General features: G+C 33.3%; 1 protein-coding gene and 5 non-coding genes across 6 annotated transcripts; 4 read left to right on the top strand and 2 right to left on the bottom strand.

The window, feature by feature from the left end:
- Positions 1-112: 112 nt before the first annotated feature.
- LOC134231871 (uncharacterized) lies at positions 113-25,061 on the bottom strand. Its single transcript, XM_062713838.1, has 8 exons — positions 24,937-25,061; positions 23,743-23,846; positions 15,598-15,713; positions 14,587-14,647; positions 14,347-14,442; positions 10,232-10,282; positions 2,448-2,939; positions 113-2,296 (listed from the first exon to the last, which is right to left on the bottom strand). Exons 1-8 carry the CDS (start codon positions 25,059-25,061, stop codon positions 1,089-1,091), a joined length of 2,253 nt encoding a protein of 750 aa, XP_062569822.1. The 3' UTR covers positions 113-1,088.
- Trnak-uuu (transfer RNA lysine (anticodon UUU)) lies at positions 21,628-21,700 on the top strand. The gene has a single exon. It is a non-coding gene; the product is annotated as a tRNA-Lys (tRNA).
- Positions 22,272-22,344, top strand: Trnaa-ugc (transfer RNA alanine (anticodon UGC)). Its single transcript has one exon. It is a non-coding gene; the product is annotated as a tRNA-Ala (tRNA).
- Trnam-cau (transfer RNA methionine (anticodon CAU)) lies at positions 23,509-23,595 on the top strand. Its single transcript is given in 2 exon segments — positions 23,509-23,545; positions 23,560-23,595. It is a non-coding gene; the product is annotated as a tRNA-Met (tRNA).
- On the bottom strand, positions 23,740-23,812 carry Trnar-ccu (transfer RNA arginine (anticodon CCU)). Its single transcript has one exon. It is a non-coding gene; the product is annotated as a tRNA-Arg (tRNA).
- On the top strand, positions 24,568-24,640 carry Trnak-uuu (transfer RNA lysine (anticodon UUU)). Its single transcript has one exon. It is a non-coding gene; the product is annotated as a tRNA-Lys (tRNA).
- Positions 25,062-25,322: the final 261 nt, after the last annotated feature.

Genomic DNA, 25,322 nt, shown 5'->3' with positions numbered 1-25,322 from the left:
TTTAAAACCAAGCTTAATTTGTCATGAATTCTCATGATCGTTTCTCATGATCTATATAAATGAATATGCGAGAATGAAATTTTCTCTCAAAAATCATCTCTCATTTTATACATTTTCCCCGGATAAAAAGTGTTTTATAGTATATCTATTACATTGCACTGAAATAAAACCGTTTTATTACAATAGTATAGAAATGCACAAGCATACTACACATTAAGGTCCTCTTGACGACAATGCATTTACTGTAAAGCTACACACAAACGGGAAAATGACATATGCAAAATTTTTACATGATCTTTGCAAATTTTGTTGCAGTAAGTACCATGAAAAAAGAAAGCCCTCTTGGATTTTCAAGTATTTTGTCATTTTAAGAAAACTGAATGAAGAAAATTAAATACACTATCACATTTGGCCATTCACTTCAAGATCGAAATCGAGTTTTATTAAGCATTAAGATTAAAGAGTATATATTTACAACTGCCAATGTCTTTCCTTATATGACAATACTAAAAAATGAAATTCAATTTTTAATGACATGCAGTCGGTCACATGATCAGACTTTCTTGCGTATGGAAAGCAAACTGCACGAGACATTTGGAAAGTCTTGATTGTGACGTCATATGACGTCGTATTTATACGTTATGTTGCATCCAATAACAAAGTCTAATTAGAGCATTTTGTCTTTGTAATGAGAATAGAAATAAAAATATAAATGTAAGAAATAAAATATCATTTTTAGAGTGTCAATGGGATATGACATGAAGTCGGTACGTGATCAAATCTACTATAACGGCCTTCGGGCGTTATAGAATTTGATCACGTGACCGATTTCATGTCATATCCTAATGATACTCTAAAAATGATATCTTATTTCTTAATTAACATGTTTAAACATATGTCCAAATAGTATCTTAAAAACAAATAAAAAAAAAAAAAATTTAATTTTCATTTAGACAATTAATCAGACATAATTAAAATAAACCTAAATAAGATGTTAACATTCCAATGTTCATTAAATATGTTTTAGTGAACTTGTTTTCTCTCTTTCTATGTTTTTATTACCCATATTGAGTCTTCATTAACAGTTTTCATTTTTGTTTGGGATTACTTGATAAATAACGCTTGTATTTTTTAACAAAAAAATCATGTTTTTTCAGTGGGTGCTCCATATTTTCCCAGTTTGTTTTGAATGCATCAGCAAATCTTTTCACTAAGAACTTGCCGATGTTTCTGTATTTAGTGTTATCTGGCTCAGGATAAGCAAAACAACAGCTGAATTCAGTATTGCCGCTCTCAGCAGGTCTCATCAGTTGTAGTAAGATTTCTAGATCACATTTCTGGACAACTGGCAAGAAATCTGTATCAGCATATGCAGTAGCTTTGAGTAAAGCTATATTCAGAACTTCATGACGAAGTGTTACACTACCATTTTCAACTCGTACGAACCCAGGCAAGTTTGTAGCAGTTTTCTGCAGAGACTCTTTGGTTAAAAATGCATTAATTGAACCTATCCATTCGGGCAATTCATTTCCATATTCGTGTTTTCTAACACACATCAAGTAAACAAGGATGTAATAGTCCATCGCTGAATCACTTTTCATTTTCTGAAATCGTTGTGTCAATGTCTGAAGAGGGGCTTTGGTGAAAGCTACATCAGAAAATAAATCATGATGATGGCAGTATATCAAACTAAGAAAAGGGCTTCCGATATTGCCCTGGTTTTCTTTAAGTTTATCCAGAACATTGGTGGTATCAACTGTTTTAAACCAACAATTTGGATCTGTTTTACAATGACCCTCTTTTTGTTGCTCTTTCAATATAAGCAGCAATTCTGACTTTGTTAGTTTGTCTAAATCAACAGTAATGTTTTTATTTTGAAGGAGTTTTAGATTATGAATTTTTTTGATTTCATCAAATACATGTTGGTGGATTCCAACAGCAACTTTGGTATTCCTTGATTTTTCACGCATATTCTCCAGTAAATTTTCAAAACTTATTATTCTACTTGAGGAAAATATATTACAACCAAAACTTCCAAAAAGATTGTCACAAATCAGAATCGTTTTATCCTCCATATTTTCCTCTAGAGGAAGCAAGTTTTCCTCCATCCATCTTACTTTCCATTCTTTCTCTGTATATTTATTCTGGATTGCTTTTAAAGTATGAGTTTTACCACAACCTAGGGCTCCTTTACAGATTACGACATTCCCATCTTCAAGAAGCTGAAGTGCTGACTTTATCCCTTTAGTCACCACAATGCCTTTCTCGGCATAGCAGTCTGGATTCAGCTTAATACCTAGGCAAATATATACACAAACACGCTACAAAAAATCTGCACTTTTTCATCAACATTAACAATTAAAATGTCACTTCTACAAAACTGAGCAATGAAATTTTTAAAACAGTATTTTCAGCAATAAAAAAAATGGTCTCTATTTCATACTCACTCTGTATTTTTTCTTTTATCTGCGAAAAACCTTCCATCTCATCTTGTGCCTTACATTTTGATTCTGGATCATTCTGAACAGCTAAAGTTCCGTATTTATTCTTCATTCTGTTAAAGACATCATCTAAATTCTTAAAGTCAAAATTATTATCACAGTATTTATTCCACAGAGATCGGATCCTCTCAATGTCTGCACCAACTGTTTCTTCATCCTCTGGAGGTTCATAATCCCAGCCTCTCGTCGGTGGTTTGATGTTTACACAGAAGTTTCTTAGTAATGCAAATACCAGGGACATGTCCAGCTTACTGTAATCATCAGACGTCTCAACATTGTCAAGATCCTGTAGGACCGGTTCTGTGAAATGTTCCCCAAGGGATTTAGAGTGAATGATGGATTTTTCCTTTAAATCCTTGGCATCTATCTCCCTCCTTAAGATGTGAACCAGGTACTTCTGAAGAATGGTGAGCTTTCTTATTTTTATTTTCCTTTCCTCTGTAAAATATTCAATCAATAAATTTTAAACATTTCACTTTTGTTTAAAGATATTTTGCTTTTAAACACGGAAACACATTTTAGATACATTGTACTTAAGTATGCACGCACATGTAAATGTTATCAACTGTACAAGATACATGTACATGAATGGAGACAATCTTTTGAATTTTAAATTACTTGGATATAAAGCATTGACAAATTTATATCAAAGGTCTAACTTTCCAAAACACATTTTTTATGTACATATTCCACTACCTCTATTACTTATTAATGTAGCTTGATTGCTCTCGTAGTGTGACTAAAACATAAACGTTGATGCTTTATATCTAGTCTGTAAAATATTGATGGACACGATGACTTTGGAAGGGTCATTATTCCAGTGGAACTTTGAACACCAGTACTTGCCCCAGGAAATAAAATGGCTTTATAGGAATAATTTTTTAAATTCTACTCTCTTGCAAACATTGGAGGAAAAACTGATAGTTGTTTGAGACACCATTTCAATGAAATAGGTCATATAAAATATACAGTAGCGCCTAAAAAGCCCAATTTTTGGTTTGATTTCAAATTGTGGAGAATTAAAGTTCTTTACTGCGGCTTTTAAAATGTACCCTGGTAATATAAGATTATTGTGAAATGGTTTTTAAGTAAATACAATGGAAAACATGTCATCCATTATAATAGACGAAAAAGTCGGAAGTTAATAAATCTATAAATGTATTAATATATCAAACATTTAACAAGAGGCCCAGGTGCCACATCGCTCACCTGAGCAAATCGTCTAAAGCAAATCGAAAAAAACACAAATCAGATCAGAACTAAAAAGTTTACTGAATGGGGGGGGGGGGGGGCTTGAATTTAATACTACTTTAGAATGCCTTCATATTAATACAGCATATGACCTTGCTGTTCTTGATAAAAAGATTTTTTAAAAACATTTTCTTCCTATACTATCACTAATGATTTCTTTAAAGTACTTGAGAAGAAGACGATTTTTATAAAGATTTTTCCTATATATTCCTATGTAATACTTTGATCAGCCATTGTGGCCCCGCCCTACCCCGGGGGTCATGATTTACACAAATTTGAATCTACACTAGCTGTATATGCTTCCACATGAGTTTCATCCTTCCTGGCCCAGTGGTTCTTGAGAAGAAGATTCTTAAAGATTTTCCTTATATACTGCTAAACTTTGATCAGCCATTGTCTCTGGCCCCACCCTACCCCCGGGGGTCATGATTTGAACAAACTTGAATCTACACTACCTGAGGATGCTTCCACATGAGTTTCATCTTTCCTGGCCCAGTGGTTCTTGAGAAGAAGATTTTCCCTATAAACTCCCATGCAAAACTTTGATCGGCCATTGTGGCCCCATCCTACCCCTGGGGGTCATGATTTGAACAAACTTGAATCTACACTACCTGAGAATGCTTCCACATGAGTTTCATCTTTCCCGGACCAGTGGTTCTTGAGAAGAAGATTTTTAAAGATTTCCCCTATATACTCCTATGTAAAATTTTGATCAGCCATTGTGGCCCCACCCTACCCCTGGGGATCATGATTTGAACAAACTTGAATCTACACTACCTGAGGATGCTTCCACTTGAGTTTCATCTTTCCTGGACCAGTGGTTCTTGAGAAGAAGATTTTTAAAGATTTTCCCTTTATGGTCCTATGTAAAACATTGATCGGCCATTGTGGCCCCACCCTACCCCTGGGGGTCATGATTTGAACAAACTTGAATCTACATTACCTGAGGATGCTTCCACATGAGTTTCATCTTTCTTGGCCCATTGGTTCTTGAGAAGATGATTTTTTTAAATGCCATTAATTTTTCACTAATTCATAATTATCTCCCTTTGGAAGAGGGCGTGGCCCTTCATTTGAACAAACTTAAATCCCCTTCACCTAAGGATACTTTGTGAAAAGTTGGTTGAAATTGGCCCATTGGTTCTTGAGAAGAAGATGAAAATGTGAAAAGTTTACAACAACGACGACAACGACAGACGACGGACAAATTTTGATCAGAAAAGCTCACTTGAGCCTTCGGCTCAGGTGAGCTAAAAAGCAAACCCTGTTTAAGATTTTAAAAAAGGTTTTAAGGATATCCGATCCTCAGCCAGGAAGGATAACTCCAAAAATTCATATTTAATTTGAAATGCATCAAAATGAAGCTTGAAAATGAAATTTTTTCATGCAACAATTTTCATTACATTCATCTTCATAAGATTCAAGGTTATTTGAAGTCTTAAAAAAGGTCTTATAAAAGTTGACATTTGTACCCTATAAAAGGGAAAAAAAATATTATAGTTTTAGAGAAATAAGATTTTCTTGAATCCAGCCTTAGATACCAATAATTATTAGCATTACATGCAATGAAAAGTGATTTGTGGTGTTTTGCAATGATACCAAAAGCCTTTTACACTAAGTATTATAGAATACATGACGGAAATAGGAGACAAGAATTACCAAAAAAGTATAAAAATCATGACAATTTCTCTGAATGCCTGGATACCTATCGTTTTTTAACCTAAAATGTATTTGTTGATCAATTTGCAATTAGAAAATGCACAGCTGATATTCCTATTCGCTTTTTCTGCAAAAATATTGGAGATTCGACGATTTTCCCTATATAATATGATCATGATGATTAACTTTAATCTTTAACTTAAAAGAAATATTGTGAATAAATTAACATAACTCTGTGGATTCAAAGATACTTTTATGAGTATTTTTGATTATTTAACTGCTTATTTTATAAAGCTGAGGATCGGACTACCTTAAGTATCGCTGCCTTTGAACACTTCTTAAGCAAAAGTTTTCAATTGTTTGAGAACCTGTAAAGCACCACGTTTGCGGTAAAGCATGGATAAATGAGATTACTGTATATTGTGCTAAATTATGACCAATGAATTATCACGTAAAGTCGTTAACCAGAGCTAGTCTCCTTTCTTGTTTAAGGACCCTCTCTACACAAGTGCAAAATATTTTTTGGACATGGAGAAAAATATATTGTATAAAAGAGTTAATATTGAGCTTATTTATTTAATTTTCACCATATGGTGCGTGGCATTTACCCCTGGGAAAAATGTTCAAAGACAACACAGTGTAAGTGAATACAAATCACTGTTAATTACTTCAGTGGAGAAAATACATGTAAACAACACGTTCAGTTAATTTATCTTGGCCTTTTAAAATGTTTAGAATACTTTAATTCATTACAAATTGAGTAATATATTGTAAATTTTTATTTTTTAGAATTTATATCTAAGGGTAGATCACTCTAACTGCAGAAAAATACCTTTGAATCAGAACTCCTTATTGTGCAGTGTAGAGAGGGTTCTTAAGTCCCGATTAAGTAACGATTTGGTTAGAAATCAGTCAGCTGTTATATATACCCCTAGCTGTATAGCCTAACACTGTTAGATCAATGCAATTGTTCTAAATGAGATACCTTGTAAATCGAGTTTCTGTGCATTGATTTAGGAAAGGTCCAAAATTGAAAACTAACATAAAATAAATGCTCTCATCACTTCAAATAGCACTCAAGTTTTTCCAACCCTCAGAATGTAAAGGAAAACTCTTCCGTCTGAATTCTGAATCTTTTAATTAAGAAAATAGTTTCCATTCATACATTTTTTTTTTTTCAATTTGTTTATTTTGCATTGTTAACATATTCATAAATATTCAAATTGTGGATTTCCTGAAATATGACCTATGTTATGAAGAAATAAACTTTACTCAGTTATTTACGCTTACGTTTTGTTGAAAATTAAAAACAATACTAGTAAGACTTTTTTCTTTCTCATACTTATCCTTGCTAATAATATTAAATATTTTACAACCACTGAATATGTTCTCCTTAATTTCTAAAGAACCCCACTGACGTTTATCAATCTGTAAATACAGCTAAGCAAAGCACCTGTACAGATATTTTGAGTAGTTGTTCTTTTAATGACGTACATATCGATAATATCGTATGAAGTCTACATGTACCTCATCATAATTTTAATGATTACTTGTACAGATACTTGTAAAATATAAACATAAAATGTTTGTCTTTCTTTGTCTAGGACATGTATTACATGCAGATATTGCAGAAAAATAACATAACCTGCTTATGCTTGACTAACAGCTGAAGAAGTTTGTTGCTAAAATAAATAGACCCTATTTTTTTATTATTTCAATAGTGGGTGTTGTTTAATAAAGGAATGTTTTCTAAGTTTTGAATGAGTTATTGGTGTGTGAATCACAAAGACTTGTCACATAGGCATATTTTATGAAGCGACCTAGTGCTTCATGAAAAAATACGCCTACGTGCAAGTCTGTGTGATTGACACCCCATATAATTCACACTAAACTTAAAAACATTCCTTTTATTTACATTTTACATCTTTGGAAGCACCAAAAATATACTAAATATTTAAATTTCTCGCTGCCCTGTAACGTTATACTTTTACTTAAGTCACCGTAGCATTATTGTGATGTCACGTTGACGCACGTTTCTCCGTGTATATGTATTTCTATTTGGGATGTCAAATCGGGCAATATTTGATAATCGGTTACTCGAATGTTTTTCCGATCGAGTACCCGGGTACTCGGTAAATTGTAATAAAAGTGTGTTCTTGAGCTACATTAAGCTCTGTTAAACCCCAAAGCTGATTTTTCACGTTTATGATTGTAATACATACCAATAAAAATCGATTCAGAGGGATTTTGGGGTACTAAATTTATATTTATTAAAAAAACACAAATGCACGATTAATACACGAAAACTTACAAATGCTATACATTTCTTCTTTAGGATTTATTTGATCAACGCAATAAATAGGAGAACAATCTGTTGCGCAGGTTTGATGATTAAACTAACAAAAGAAAAGGAACGTCGGGACGTTGTTGGGATCGCTAGTCTTATATTATTACATATGTTGGTTGTTTCCTCTGCATACACTTAGACTAAACTTACTACCCAAACTGACTTTCAACATTTAATAATCTTTGGTTATTTCTAAACATTTTTTCACTTTAAATTAGGTAGCAGCAATTCTCTGCATGTCCCATTTTGCTACCGCGAATCAGCTAAATAATTTTAAAATGATTTTAAGATAAAATTGCAGACCATACTTAATCACTGAAAAAATAATTGAAGCCATCCATGCTATAATTAAGGACCACGATAGGTAAGAACACCTGTATGCCAGGTAATTGGTCACTAATTACTGTCTATACACGGCCAGAGGCCATAACCGGTGATTTACAGGAGTTGATGACGACCCGCAAATTACTGTATGCATATTTTAATTATTTTTTGATACGTTTTTGATAAAAATGTGAATTTTGAAATAAGAAAAAAATATACATCCGAGTAACCGAGTACCATTTTTAGTATTCGATACTCGGACGTTCGATCGAGTACCCGGTTAACCGGGTACTCGTTGACATCCCTAATTTCTATGCATGGGTATACACGAAAATGGTATTCAATTCAATTGCTCAGCTGGCTTAATAGAAAAACACAGCGAATGTAAATATTAGTACTTGATTGAAATAACGAACATAATTACCAGTATTTCATTGCTGCATGTTATTTCAACATTTTTATAATATCTGGATTTAGTTTTGAAATTCATCCTCAAACACTATTGAAATAATTAATTTTTTTAATAGTGGATGCAACAATGTTATTTGTTAATGTTGTAATAATCTAGGATATGAAGAAAAAGCATTGGCTAGGGGAAAGTAGGATAGACAGGGATGAGACAAATAAGCCAAGTATGGATTTAAAAGCTTGTTTTATAATATATATAAATATATTTTGAATCACCTAATTAGTTAATGACTTTATAAAACATATATTTTGAATTCTAAAAAAATGAAAGTCTCAAATTAACATATGGTTTACAAAATAAAAATATAAAAAATAAAAATGTTAAGATGCAGCTCTACAATATAGCATTACATAATGCATTTTAAAAGTCATTCTTGTGAAGAATCAAAATGTGCTGGAAATTGGTTCTCACACATTTTGTTGAAACTTGGTAGCATACATATGGCAAGAGGTCGCCTAATTTCGCATAAAAGTGAATAACAGGATAATACTAAGTCTTATGTTATTTTACCCCAATAAAGTACAAATAAATAATGTAGATGGTTAGCTTTATTTTTTTATTATTATTTTGTATATTTTACACAAGTAAGTCTTTTTGAAAATCTTGGGCCTATGGAAAATGCCAAACGATATCAAAAATTTCTTTAAAATAGTTGGAATCACATAACAGTGTGCACAAAAACACAAGCGCTGGTGAAATAGTTTGATGCTCTGAATAAACCCTAAATGATTATGAAGACTATATCTTAAAAACTGGAAGACATTATCTATTTTTAGAAGATAAATTGATTGTCGTTTGGAAAAAAATCTCAAAAATTACACACATTTTTGTTGAAAGTTATTTCTCCTTTTGGAAATCTTTTGCTGAAATAGCTGAATTTCAAATCAAACTGACAACAATCATTCTTGAATTACTTATCTATCTTAGACAAACCCTAAATGGGATATTTGGTTAACTACAAATAAAAGATATAGGACAAATAATTTTCCCCTAAATTGGCAATTCATAGCATACAAGCACATCCATGTGCATTACTTGAATAAAGGTCGATAATATTTGCATGGGCACTAAGAAAATAGTGAAGTAATATTTGGAAAATTTGTGCTGAATTTTTGATAACAGAATTATGCAGTTAATTAATAACAGCACACGTTTCATATTTCAGTAGCAAAGACAACTTAGTTTCTTCATAATAAAGGATTTTTTTAAGGTCTACCTCACTTGTATAAAATCAGTTAGAAATCTATATCCCCAAGTATCTTTTTATGTGCATGTTATGTATAATCCTTAATAAGCAAATGATTTCAGGGTTGATTAAGAAAAAGATTTTTTTAAAAAGCTGTAAGCAGTGAAATGACGCAGAGAAAATAAGGTAATTTAAGAAAGCATTTAACCTTTGTTTCAACAAACACATTACTTTTCAGCATTTAAAGTTAGTTAAATAAAAACTTTAAGTTACTTCTCAGTATTGTAATTAAAAGTAAGCTATTTTAATTTTTAAGCCAGAAAAAAATTTACCCTCATTCGATTCATTTGAATCATCCTCTGTTTTTCCATTTCCTATAACTAAGTTAAAATAAAATACTTTGCATACAGTCTGTTATTCAACTATTGAACTCTAATCAATTAATATTTATAAAGTGCAAATACACTCCCACTATACATGTATCTAATTTTTACCTTTCTTCTTTGGCTTGTCCTTGTTAATTGAAGCATACACCGGTTTATACCCTAATTAAAGATAGACAGTAGTTTTTACAAAGTAACTCTTAATATTTTGATAATGTCTTCTTTTTAGAAAATTTCTTTTATCTATACCATTACCTAAATCAATTGAGGGCTCATTGTTTTACCTTTGAAAATTTGTTCTTAATACAAATCTATGCGTAAAAAAGTCTAACATTTCTAATGTTTTGCTGATCGGGCAAAAAAATAATCGATGTTTGGCCACCGAGTAGGATGTCAGACCGCGTACGTTGCAGAATGGGCAGAGCTTAATTTCATTTTCTTTCCTTGTTGTACAACAGTGACGGACCGGGTGTTACATAATGGCAGACAGTACAAAATGCATGTGTGTCCAAAAAAAAAGGAAAAAAATAATGAAATAAAACTTAAGGTTTAAAAAAACATTTATTGACTGAGTAACGGCAGACAGTTTGGTTCTTGGGTCCAACAAACTGCATGTTGCCCTCAAACACAGTCAATAAATGTATAATGTTTTATTGATATTTAAAATGAGAACACCTTGAGCCTTCTTTGACAATTTTGGTAGAAGGATCATTATTCATACATGTTAACCTATTGTGATGAAAAAGAGGGAGATTCAGACCTCAAAAGGGGTAGCATTGCGCGCGTGTTGTTTAACGCTTGGATTATCGATATCTTTCATGTAATATACATGTATATTATAAGCCTTAAATGAAATCAGGTACCTACACTAATTAATCTTAAATATCAATAAGAAGACAGAAACACCTTAAGTTTGACATTAATTGTACAAATTCAATTTTTTTCATGCTCATCATTTTGCTTGGATTGGCTGCTTTACTTAGCCTTTTGAAGAGTGATCTTTGCTGAAATAGCCTAGAAGCAATAATTCTGAATGTTCATTCAGTTTTTAAACAAAACAAATGATCGCATGGTTTAATCTAGATCTAAAACAAGTTTGTATCTTTCGTTATATAAATCAGATTTCCCGCGATGACCGAAAACGAAAGTAGAGATGTGCAACATGGCGTGGTCAATCGAGTGATTTCTATTGACTTTATTGATAAAGTTGTGAGCTTCTGTGCTTTTAAAGACGATGTCAAATGTTTTCATCTAATTCTTAAAAGCTGCATCTCCTTTTTCATGGCAGGGATGTTGATTAATTTATCGTAACCAATGTAATCAGTGGTAGTCTTATGTTGTTGTCGTTGTCAAATCCGTGCTTGAAATCTATGTACAAAAAAAGCTTTTGTATGATTCCGAGTCAAATCACGCGATATCCAGCGAGATTTTATGAGAGTGGCTTCAAAAATGGATACCAAAGCGAACCAAAAATACTTTAGACGCAGCTTTTGTAGAAAAGCGGTAGATTTCTTAATTAAATCGGTAGGCGGGAGATGGAGTGAAAAAGCGGTAGACTCCCGCCTAAATCGGGAGAGTTAACATGTATGCATTATTCACTGTAATTTTCCATATGGGACTACCAAGTGTCTCATTCATTTCATCAATATGTATGTTTATACTAATTTCTTTTTTTTTTTACAATTTTACTGGGAATTTGAGTCTCTATAGGGTTCATGGTTATTATACATGTATGTTAACTTTATTCTCAAATTTATCAATCTAATAACTCAATATTGGAGGAGGGGCACTCTGACCCTCCAACATTACCCATCCAACCCCATCTACAGTGTAGGTCCAAGCATGACAATGCACAATGCTTTCAAATAATAACTTATTTGTTTTAGCACTTTCAATGTCTTATTTTTTTAGGAAATAAAAGACTAGTACACGTACCATCTAGTAGAAGCTCAGTTTTCCACAATAGTACTTTATTTATTAATCATGTTAATTTAATACTTTCGAAACTTAAAAAATATTTTTAATCTTTCTTGGTAATTTTCTTCCCTAGCTTTCAGAATATGTTCCTTTGAAAATAAAATACTAATTCATTGAAAAGAGACCAATTTTGTTTTTGTTTTAGCAGTCTTACAATTTTTTTTAATTTCAAATAATCTTTTTTTTTATTTGGCAATTGTGTCTGTCTAGGATAAAGAACAAAACAGAGAATTCAGTGAACATGCTAAACATGCACAAGAGGGCATTAACATTCCTTTATATAAAATGAATGAACAAAAACTAACTAAATAAATAAATAAAATGTCATATCTTAAAAATCTTCGGAATTCAAATTCATGCAAAACTGAAGACAAAACCAAATTACCTTGTTTCTGTTTTTCCAGTCATTCACTGGAGCCTCAATATCTGTTTAATAACAGTGAATAAAAAAGATATTTGTTAGGACTAGAATTGAAATTTCTGATTGAAAGCTAAAAACTGCTTCATAATTCTCAAACTATGTTCACAGTAAAGCCTGTCTAATCTGATATGTTATGCATTGATGAAAGATTTTACGGTGGAAATAAAGGTACAGGTTAAAATAAAATGAAATTGAATTTTGAATTCATAGTACACAGATTTGCACAGGTGTAAGGTTAAACAAACATTTTTTTTCTAAATTATGAAAATACAAGAGGCCCAAGGGCCTTGAATCGCTCTTCTGATAAATTGTACAGTCTATCACTTCTATTTGAAGCCTCTAACTCTAAGTATCCTAAGATGCAAGAACTGAAAAAGTTTGATGATTCTTAGCCAGTTAGGACTGAAGATATTTCTGAAATCAGTATACAGCTATAAAATACCATAAGTAGGTCACGATGACATCCTTTTTGATTTGAAACTTTCTGAGGACTCAAGATGCATTAGTAGACTGATGGTTCTAAGCCAATAAGTACCTCATATATTCAAAAGTAGGTCACTGTGACCTTCTTATGGTTGACATTCTCCATAAACCTAAGTTGCATCAACAGTCAGAGTTTGATGATTCTAAGCCAAAAAGTACTTAAGATACTTAAATATAGCCATAAAATGTCAAAACTAGATCACAATGACCTACTTTTTGGTCGACATTCTCCGAAAACCCAAGTTGTATCAACTGACAAATTTTGATGATTCTAAGCCAAAAAGTACCTAAGATACTGAAATATAGCCATAAAATGTCAAAAGTGGGTCACCATGACCTACTTTTTGGTTGACATTTTTCGAACACTTAAGATGCATCAACTGACAAAGTTTGATGATCATAGGTCTGAAAGTATTCAAAATATGCTTTTAAAACAATTTGAAAACAAATGCCTGCAAAATACAATAAGTAGGTCACAGTGACCTACTTTTTCATAAATATGTTTTAAGGCCCCAAGATGCATCAACTTACAAGATTTGTGATTCTAAACCTCTCAGTATCTGAAATAATGGGATTAAATGTTTTACAAAAGATGAGCTATAAAATTCAAAAAGTAGGTCATAGTGACCTACTTTTAAGTTGACCTTGTTTAAAGACCCAAGATGCATCAGCTGACAAAGTTTGATGATCATAGGCCTTAAAGTGTACAAAATATGCCTCCAAATCAATTTGAAAACAAAAGCCCGTAAAATTTAGAAAGTAGGTCATTGTGACCTACTTTTGTGTTAACATGATGCATCAACTTACAAGATTTGATGGTCCTAATCTTTATAGTAAGCAAAATATCACCGTTTTTATGAAGTGTAAATTTTGGATAACTTTAAGGTGACCTTGAGACAATGCCCTTTGCCTCAGGGTCATGCCTTGAACAATTTTTAATCTTCAACATATCCTAATCCTTGTATGTAAGTTTGGTGAAAATCTGCCCTATGGTTCTGGAGAAGAAGATTTTTTAGCAACCAGTACTTTTGGTTTTATTTTCCTGATTATCTCCCCTTGTTTTAAGGTCCCAACCCTAGTTTTAGTATAAAAGGTAGCCCTTGGGCCAAGGATACCCTGTGACAAATTTGACAATGATTGGCCAAGGGGTTCTTGAGTTATGGCCCATATTCTAAAAAGTTAACGCACACTGCACACTGCACGATGCACATCGCACAAATGGCCATAGCATTAGCTCTTTGGGCCTTTGGCTCAGAAGAGCTAAAAATATTAATAAAATCTTAATAAATGAAAAAAGAGCCAACATATTTTCACAGAGTAGGAGTTTGTACAGCTTGTGTCTTACCTTTATTTTCAGGTTCTAGTTGATCTCTTTGGGTTCTCACTGAATCATGATGACCTGCTCTTGGAAACAGAATCAACCTGACAGCATAACCCCTGTCTATAATAAACAAAAAGATACTAGAAATTCAAATAATGAGAGAATCATAATTAATCTCCTCTAACTCATTATCTCCTCTAATTCACATAATGGGAGGTATAGCTAGAGCTTGACAACTGTCTTACCATCAATTTTACAATAGACAGCAGTTAATCCTCACTCTCCACAGTCTTGTTGATAGATTGAGATCAGTCTCATCTTCTGCCTGTTAACAAAGAAAAATCCAAAGATTATTAAAAATGAACAAGAAGACCTTGTGCCAAAATGTTTACCTGGGTCACCTTGATTTTGTCATTAGAAGAAAAACCAGAAGTCTCTGTCGAGACGGTAGCTCTACTGATTTATACTTAAAACAAAGGAAGATAAAAGTAGCAGTTGGGACTTGAGACTTTAAAACAGCAATAAGTAAAACAATTATCCTTGCCACTCATCAAAATAAAAACTGATGCACAGAATTATGTATCTTAGTATAGTCTACTTGTGTGCCAAGTTATATTGAAATCAGAATAAAACTGTAGGAGGAGTAGCATTTTGAAAGAATTTCACAGAAATTTCTATTTTTAGTAACCATGGCTACACCATTCATCGAAAGCAAAAACCGATGCACAGAATTATGTATCTTAGTATAGTCTACTTGTTAGTTAAGTTAAATTGAAATCAGACCAAAACTGTAGGAGGAGTAGCATTTTGAAAGAATTTCACAGAAATTTCTACTTTTTGTTAACCACAGCAACACCGTTCATCGAAATTGAAATTAAAAACCGATGCACAGAATTATGTATCTTAGTGTAGTCTACTTGTGTGCCAAGTTATATTGAAATCGGATCAAAACTGTAGGAGGAGCAGCATTTTGAAAAATTGTTTACAGACAGACGGACAGACAGCTAGACAGACGATGGACACATTACTATCGCATAAGCTCTTCTGGTCTCTGATCAGTAGAGCTAAAAATCTTAATTCATATTTTTACTAATCCTAGTCCAAAAGGAATAATTATGTAACCTAATTTGAATCAAAACATGCTTGGGATGCTCAGTGTTATTGTAACATGGTCTTGCTGTTGTGCCACAGAAGTAATTCCTTTTGAACCTATGATATGAATACCGGTAAGTGCATAAAGAAAATTTGAAAATTGCAAAAAAAAAAGCTTTTTACCCACTCCTTAAGACTCTTCTTCTTCTCTTGGTTTGCCCTGGTCTTCCCCCTTCTTTCCTTCTCAAAGTCCTTGAAAACACATAACTGAGAGAAGATGAGCAATAATTCAATGTACACTAATAATCAAGTGCAACAGTGTACACTTTAGGTGTACACCTTCTACACCCTGTGCAGGGCATGTGTAGGTAATTACATCGAAAATTCAATATGGCTGACAAATGACGAGATGGTAAAACTGCAGAATTTCTTTTTCTGCATGTATTTGAGTTTACTATCAAGTAATTGATAGGTTAATTGTGATAAATTTGTTATTAGTAATTTAGTGGACCATGTATTGTGCATTTTATGGAAAATGAAAATCATCATAATTTGAAATATAAGAAATAAGTTTTGCAAGTTTGGGTGATAAAGTCTCTAGATGTATTTGACTATGACTAGATATTTAGTTATAAGGGTAATTATGGGTAGCTAGGTGTAAATCGTCCACATCGGGTGTAGTAAGGTGTAGAGAAATCAAGCACGCCCAATGCAATGCAATAATCACAGAAATTTAAGAACATATTAATCATAACAACATTATTAGCTGGAAAATCAATAAGCAAATAAAGACAATAAGATTATGATAGGAATAAGGTGGAATATTGGGGCAAGGAGAGGAAAGCATAGTTACTTTAGAGTAAGGAGGACAAATATACGTCGGATATAATTAAATAACAAGCTAATTCAGAGAATTCGTGTCCCCCGCTCAGGGAAAAAGTCGGCTCCCCCTGACTGAATTTGTAGAATTATTAAATGTATACATGTATACTGAGGCAAATAAAATATATGTATGTCAATATGCATATAAAGATGCTTATTCTTCATTATGTGCATAGAAAATTTTTTATATGGAATTTTTATAACACTGTAATGATGATTTTATAACCTCATAAATTTTTCATTTCACATGCTGAATACTATCATTTAGTAAAAAAAAAAAGTATTTGAAAAAAAGAAAAAAAAAGAAGGGTTCGACCGAGATTCGATCCCGGGTCCTCTCACATTTGAAGCGAGAGACATAACCACTGGACCACGGAATCGCTTTACCTGGCCTGAAGTATATGCGGAAGTGGAGTCACATACATGTATATATTCATGTTTTCATGTTTGGTATTCTCAAAATTTTAAACAATCCATGGTGTTTGATTTATTTAGCCTTTATTAAACAGTTCTAATAGATGTAATAAGAACATAAAGTCCACCGAGAACCTGTTTTATACGCAATAACTCTCCTCATGCCCCTGCGCTAAAAATAGCGACATGTAATTAATACTATAAATACTAATAAAACAAACGGGGCGGGGCACTTTGAGAGGGGCGAGAGACGTCCTAGGGAGTTTTAATATAAATTACATTGCATAAGCTCAAAATCTTCTTGAAATATCGCCCGGAAATAATAGTTTTACACACAGACAGAATGTATAAATTTACGACCTTGAACTTCGACCTTTTGACCTCAAAATCAATAGGGGTCTTTATTAGGCCACAGGGAGTTGTTATATAAAATTTCATTGCAATAGCTCAAATGGTTCTAGAGATATCGTGTGGAAACGAAAGTGTTTTAACAGACAGAATTTGCTTATTTATGACCTTGACCTTTGACCTTTTGACCTCAAAATTAATAGGGGTCTTCTTTAGTCCATAGGGAGTTGCTATGCTAAATTTCATTGCAAAAGCTCAAAGGGTTCTCGAGATATCGTGTGGAAACGAAAGCGATACAGACAGACAGAAAGACGGACGGACGGACAAACCCAAATTAATATCCCCCACTTTTCAAGCGGGGGACAAAAATACTCCATTAAATGTTCCTGTCTGTTAAAGTGGGTCCTGATAATGTTCCTTAGGTAAACCAGAAGTCTCTGTCGAGACTGAAGCTCTACTGGTTTGTACTTATAGCAAAGGAAGAAAAAAGTTCTTAAGAAGTTGGGAATTGAAACTTTACCACAGCAATAAAAAGAATAATGATCCTTGATTAAGTCTCTTTATGTTCTTAGTATAGTCTACTTGCATGCCACATTATATTATAATAAGACTTAAACTGCAGGAGAAGTAGCATTTTGAGATTTTTTAACAGAAATTTCTATTTTTAGTTACCATGGCAACACCGTTCATCGAAATCAAAAACCAATACACAGAATTAAATATCTTAGTGTAGTCTACTTGTGTGCCAAGTTATATTGAAATCAGACCAAAACTGTAGGAGGTGTAGCATTTTGAAAGAATTTCACAAAAATTTCTATTTTTAGTAACAACGGCAACACCGTTCACCGAAATCAAAAATCGATAAACAGAATTATGTATCTTAGTCTAGTCTACTTGTGTGCTAAGTTATATTGAAATCAGACCAAAAATGTAGAAGGAGTAGTATTTTGAAAGCATCGAAATCAAAAACCGATGCATAGAATTATGCATTCAGTGTAGTCTACTTGTGTGCCAAGTAATATTGAAATTGGACGAAAACTGTAGGAGGAGTAGCATTTTGAAAGAATTTCAAAGAAATTTCTATTTTTAGTAACCACGGCAACACCGTTCATTGAAATCAACCAGAAGTCTCTGTCGAGACTGAAGCTCTACTGGTTTGTCTATAGCAATGGAAGGGAAAAGTTCTTAAGCAGTTGGGAATTGAAACTTTACCACAGCAATAAAAAGAATAATGATCCTTGATTAAGTCTCTTTATGTTCTTAGTATAGTCTACTTGCATGCCACATTATATTATAATCAGACTTAAACTGCAGGAGGAGTAGCATTTTGAGAGTTTTTAAGTATAAATTTGATTTTACTTACCACTACACCGATTATCGAAATCAAAAACCGATATACAGAATTATGTATCTTAGTGTAGTCTACTTGTGTGCTAAGTTATATTGAAATCAGCAAACTGTAGGAGGAGTAGCATTTTGAAATAATTCCACAGAAATTTCTATTTTTAAGTAGAAACGGCAACACCGTTCATCGAAATCAAACTGATAAAAACAAATTATGTATCTTAGTGTAGTCTACTTGTGTGCCAAGTTATACTGAAATCAGACCAAAACTGTAGGAGGAGTAGCATTTTGAAAGAATTTCATAGAAATTTCTATTTTTAGTTACAACGGCATTACCATCCAATGAAATCAAAAACCTAAATACAGAATTAATATAATATGTATCTTAGTGCAGTCTACTTGTGTGCTAAGTTATATTGAAATCAGACCAAAAATGTAGAAGGAGTAGTATTTTGAAAGAATTTCACAGAAATTTCTATTTTTAGTAACCACGGCAACACCGTTCATCGAAATCAAAAACCGATGTACAGAATTATGTATCTTAGTGTAGTCTACTTATGTGCCAAGTTATATTAAAATCAGACCAAAACTGTGAGAGGAGTAGCATTTTGAAAGAATTTCACAGAAATTTCTATTTTTAGTAACCAAGGCAACACCGTTCCTCGAAATCAAAAACCGATACACAGAATTATGTATCTTAGTTTAGTCTACTTGTGTGCCAAGTTATACTGAAATCAGACCAAAACTGTAGGAGGAGTAGCATTTTGAAAGAATATCATAGAAATTTCTATTTTTAGTAACAACGGCAACACCGTTCATCGAATCAAAAACCGATACACAGAATTATGTATCTTAGTGTAGTCTACTTGTGTGCCAAGTTATACTGAAATCAGACCAAAACTGTAGGAGAAGTAGCATTTTGAAAGAATATCACAGAAATTCTGATTTTTAGCAGCAACGACATCGTTCATCAAAATCCAAAATTGATACACAGAATTATGTATCTTAGTGTGGTCTACTTGTGTGCTAAGTTATATTGAAATCAGACCAAAAATGTAGAAGGAGTAGTATTTTGAAAGAATTTCACAGAAATTTCTATTTTTAGTAACCACGGCCACCAAGGGTAGGACTAGTATAAAATGGCTTTTTATTGTAAACTTTAAATCCAAAAGTAGTCCCATGACCAATCATGAATTTGCTATTTTTTAGAAAATGATTGAGAAGAAGATTTTTAAAGAATTTTCCTATATATTTCTATGTAAAACATTGGTCGGCCATTTTGGCCCCGCCCTACCCCTGGGGGTCATGATTTGAACAAACTTGAATCTACACTACCTGAGCATGCTTCCATATAAATATGATGAATTATAGTTTTGTCATTCTTGAGAAGAAGATTTTTAAAGAATTTTCCTATATATTTCTATGTAAAACATTGGTCGGCCATTTTGGCCCCGCCCTACCCCCGGGGGTCATGATTTGAACAAACTTGAATCTACACTACCTGAGCATGTTTCCATATAAATATGGTGAATTATGGCTTTGTCATTCTTGAGAAGAAGATTTTTAAAGAATTTTCCTATATATCTCTATGTAAAACTTTGGTCGGCCATTTTGGCCCCGCCCTACCCCCGGGGGTCATGATTTGAACAAAATTGAATCTACACTACCTGAGCACGCTCCCATATAAATATGATGAATTATGGCTTTTTCATTCTTGAGAAGAAGATTTTTAAAGAATTTTCCTATATATTTCTTTGTAAAACTTTGGTCGGCCATTTTGGCCCCGCCCTACCCCCGGGGGTCTTGATTTGAACAAACTTGAATCTACACTACCTGAGCATGCTTCCATATAAATATGATGAATTATGGCTTTGTCATTCTTGAGAAGAAGATTTTTAAAGAATTTTCCTATATATTTCTATGTAAAACTTTGGTCGGCCAGTTTGGCCCCTCCCTACCCCCGGGGGTCATGATTTGAACAAACTTGAATCTACACTACCTGAGCATGTTTCCATATAAATATGATGAATTATGGCTTTGTCATTCTTGAGAAGAAGATTTTTAAAGAATTTTCCTATATATTTCTATGTAAAACTTTGGTCGGCCATTTTGGCCCCGCCCTACCCCCGGGGGTCATGATTTGAACAAAATTGAATCTACACTACCTGAGCACGCTCCCATATAAATATGATGAATTATGGCTTTGTCATTCTTGAGAAGAAGATTAACATTAATGAAAAATAACAATCAGTTAATAAGCAACATTTGTCTTTTATTTATTATGTTTATGTTAATTTTTACCCAAATTTCTCTGATAATTTAACACTGATTAACTACTCAAAAAACGACAGATTTTCTCAAAACCCAAACAAATCCTATTGCATAGAGAATTCAAACATACTTTACTTTTTAATTAATTTTGAATTTAAAAATAATAAGCGTCCAAACCCTGTTTAATATGAAGATTTTTATGGTACCTTTACATCCGAAACGATATTTCTCTCAAAAGAGACATTTCTGACGGGTTGCTATGGCAACATTGCATGTTTGACAAGAAATCTTTTATTATCAAACATAATTTATAATCTTGAATTTTTATATGAAATAAGTAGTTTATGTGTAAATGATTGCTTTTGGCTCTAATGCTGCATTGAAATTGAATGAAATTCCCCCTTTATTTGCCCTTTCTTGTGCTTTATTTTCCTGGTTTTAATGACGGCCCGGTTACTATAAATAGAACAAGCTATCAATTTTCTCACCTCAAGATTTTTTATCAGTGATGTGTACCTTATCAATATTTAATGGAATAATGACATTTAAAAGTACCTTAAAAATTGATATTTTTACAATTCTGCCTGGTTTTCTCGTAGAACCACAATTAAAACAATACAAAACAAGGGAAGAGCAAACACGGACCTCCAAAACATCAGAGGTGGGATCAAATGAATACAAATAATTAGTGGAAGACGACCCTCTCGATTTGTTTCATCATTTTATTTTGGTTGATCATTCGAATATGGAAGACGGTTGTAATAATTCAAAATATCGTTAAAATATTCATTAATCTAAATTCTCTTTCAATTACAAAAAAACAATACCTCAATTTTCAATGAAATTGATCTTTTTGAGTAGTTCAAATTGATCAGAAAACCATGTTTACATAAGATATGTTATAAAATGTATGTACAGGTAGGCAAAAATGATTAACTGTTAAAGAGGCTATAAGCCCGCGTAGCTCAGTCGGTAGAGCATCAGACTTTTAATCTGAGGGTCTTGGGTTCGAGTCCCAACGTGGGCGAAAATATTTTCTTTGATGAAAGTCCTTTTGTCCAAATATTAAAAAAGTGGACAAAGCATTATAAGTCCACTTTATTAGATGCAATAAAGTAGCAAATGCTGCGGGTAAGACAGACATTTTATGTACTTTTCATTCAGATTCCAAATGGATATATATACTGTACGAGTTTTTTGCGGTCATTTCAATGGATTATGACAAGAAAATTGACTGATACTTCTTTACTGGGAGAGAAAGTGGTGGGTGAATGGGATATTCGGGTCAAAAGGGGAAGGTTTTGTGGTTCAATACCCTATCCCGTCACACTAAATTGTTGTCATTTTCAATCTATCGAAGACAGGTATCCAATTTTCAGGAGAGGATGTTTTGGCAAGGCAAATAAAAGCCTGAACCCCGTCCAATATTTCAATTTCCATTATTTGCTCCTATAAGTTTTTGGTTCTTCGTGGAATCGTCCTCCCATTTGAAATTGGTGACTTTGCACTAGAAGAGATTGTTCCATAATGGTTTCAAATCGAAATTCAACCCCCGATCCTAATATTGTACATCTCTTTAGCACACATTGTGTACGTATGGGGAATTAGCTCAAGTGGTAGAGCGCTCGCTTTGCATGTGAGAGGTACCGGGATCGATACCCGGATTCTCCAATTTCTGAACACATTTGGGTATTTTTTTTTCATCATTTTAATAACAAAACCTATTAAAGAGACTCCACGTACATAAGATGGAAGTTGATATTTCAATCTATGCCTGTCTGTCTGTGTGTGCGTGTGTGTGTCTAGGGTTTCTGGGTAAAAGTTGGACCCGCTTGATTAAACACACGTAAGTTATGTCTGCAGAAAAACAAAAGCATATCTGCTTCTAGAAAGATAAGGACAATTAAATTTTCAAATATATATACATTTATATATAAAGGTCTTACGCAAGGAAATAGCCAATCAAAATGAACTTACTCAATTACAGTTTTATATAGAGAGTGACAATTTCTTTTTTTATTTTTTTTTTCATTTTTGGCATCTCTTTTTATAAACCTACAGTATAAAAGTTGGACTCATGTACTAGGAATATCACATCTTGAGCAGAAGTATCCCACTGAATTAAAGGGAACTCTTTTTTAGGTGTGTATGTCGAAACTTCCTGGGTAGTGTGTAGGCTGCTTTCCAACATGTGATACCCACGTGTATGATCGCTGATTCTGAATATTTTCCTCCTTTTTGCATCAAGATAAAATGCCAACCATGATACGCAGACCTAAAGGGGAAAAAATAAACCAGGAATAATTCCATGTGTTTCATTCAATGTTGCATAGAATTGAATTGCCCATTCATCTGAGGAAAGCATACATTAGGTGTTTGACAATAATGTACATTTCTTGACGAAATTTACACATACTAAAACGAAGATACAAAATTTCTTTGTAATATCATATGAGATTTCCAATGTTAAAAACAATATATTTCCCAATCATTAGCTAAAATAATTGCAGGTATTTACTCTTGTTCAATCACTTTGTTTTCACTGATATTACAAGGAGAGAGTTGACAGAAAACATTTGAATTGGACAACCCCTTCTCTCAAGGTGAAATCAAAGGATTTAATTTTATCTTGTTCTTTAATGAGGCAACTCATTATAAAGGTAGTGTATTTCTCTAATTTTCTTGATGTAATTAACAAAGTTTACTGAAATGGACATTTTTATATCACAGAAAATGTGCATATATTCTTAGGATTTTTGGAAAGTTTTTAATATTCAATTTAAACAGGTTCAGGTATAAGGTTGTGTTCAAAACGTGTGCTAAGAGGTGTCATGTGCCTCGGTAGCGCAGTAGGTAGCGCGTCAGTCTCATAATCACACAAGGGCCATCTGAAGGTCGTGAGTTCGATCCTCACCCGGGGCAATATTTTTTAGTTCCCTATTTATTTTGTTCTTTAGTATCCCAATTAGCAAAACTTTCATTCTTAGTAGCATGTATAGCTACAAAAAATTGTGAGGACGTTTGTTGGAGACCTCTGCGATCTCGTGAGAGGCAAAATAAATGGAAAACCTCCGGCGGGACTCGAACCCGCAATCCCCGGCTTAGGAGGCCGGTGCCTTATCCATTGGGCCACGGAGGCATTAGATGTCTTGATATAAAATGCAGAGAAATAGCTAAAAAAAAAAGAAAAAAAACTAATAATACATTTAAAAAAAAAAACAAACATAAGGAATCTTCAAAGGTCCACAGAAATTGTCCCTGATACCCAACTCTTTTTCGAAATGCACACTTTTCAACAAAAGACAAAAGGTGGTAGTTTCGTTAAAGTTTTATGCGTGCTATGCAAATGAATTAATGCATTTATAAGTGAGTATTTGAATATTAAAAATAGTAGACGAAATATTCCGGTTCAAATGTCAGATTCGAAACTAGCTGCAATCCCTAAGATGGCTGCCTTTACACTATAAAATTATAAGTTCAAGGTTTAGATAAATGAAATATACGGAGATTACGAACAGTATTCAAGATCAAAAGGCCTTAAAACAATACAAAACAGGGGAAGAGCAAACACGGACCTCCAAAACATCAGAGGTGGGATCAAATGGATACAAATAATAAGTGGAAGACGACCCTCTCGATTTGTTTCATCATTTTACTTTGGTTGATCATTCGAATATGCATATGGAAGGCGGCTGTAATAATTCAAAATATCCTTAAAATATTCACTAATCTAAATTCTCTTTCAATTACAAAAAAAACAATACCTCAAATTTCAATGAAATGGATTTTTTTGAGTGGTTCAAATCAATCAGAAAACCATGTTGACATAAGATTTGTTATAAAATGTATGTACAGGTACTAGGCAAAAATGATTAACTGTTAAAGAGGCTATAAGCCCGCGTAGCTCAGTCGGTAGAGCATCAGACTTTTAATCTGAGGGTCTTGGGTTCGAGTCCCAACGTGGGCGAAAATATTTTCTTTGATGAAAGTCCTTTTGTCCAAATATCAAGAAAGTGGACAAAGCATTATAAGCCCACTTTATTAGATGCAATAATGTAGCAAATGCTACGGCCCTGCGGGTAAGACAGACATTTTATGTACTTTTCATTCAGATTCCAAATGGATATATATACTGTACGAGTTTTTTGCGGTCATTTCAATGGATTATGACAAGAAAATTGACTGATACTTTTTTACTGGGAGAGAAAGTGGTGGGTGAATGGGATATTCGGGTCAAAAGGGGAAGGTTTTGTGGTTCAATACCCTATCCCGTCACACTGAATTGTTGTCATTTTCAATCTATCGAAGACAGGTATCCAATTTTCAGGAGAGGATGTTTCAGCAAGGCAAATAAAAGCCTGAACCCCGTCCAATATTTCAATTTCCATTATTTGCTCCTATAAGTTTTTGGTTCTTCGTGGAATCGTCCTCCCATTTGAAATTGGTGACTTTGCACTAGAAGAGATTGTTCCATAATGGTTTCAAATCGAAATTCAACCCCCGATCCTAATATTGTACATCTCTTTAGCACACATTGTGTACGTATGGGGAATTAGCTCAAGTGGTAGAGCGCTCTCTTTGCATGTTAGAGGTACCGGGATCGATACCCGGATTCTCCAATTTCTGAACACATTTGGGTATTTTTTTTT

The sequence above is a fragment of the Saccostrea cucullata genome, unplaced genomic scaffold (assembly GCF_032062105.1).
Source record: "Saccostrea cucullata isolate Sc308-1 unplaced genomic scaffold, CSIRO_AGI_Scuc_v1 ctg1342, whole genome shotgun sequence".
NCBI classification, from domain to species: domain Eukaryota; kingdom Metazoa; phylum Mollusca; class Bivalvia; order Ostreida; family Ostreidae; genus Saccostrea; species Saccostrea cuccullata.
This window is presented reverse-complemented; position numbering and strand designations above follow the sequence as displayed.

Bases quoted from the DNA above. Each gene is read 5' to 3' on its own strand.
- LOC134231871 (XM_062713838.1), bottom strand. From the start codon at position 25,061: ATGGAAATTGAAATATTGGACGGGGTTCAGGCTTTTATTTGCCTTGCT. The intron at 23,847-24,936 runs GTATTGAACCAC...TTTTTTTTTTAG, and splicing joins ATTCAGTGTGACGGGATAGG to CTATTTCTCTGCATTTTATA. The intron at 14,443-14,586 runs GTCTATTGTAAA...TGTTTATTATAG, and splicing joins GAGAGTGAGGATTAACTGCT to ACAGGGGTTATGCTGTCAGG.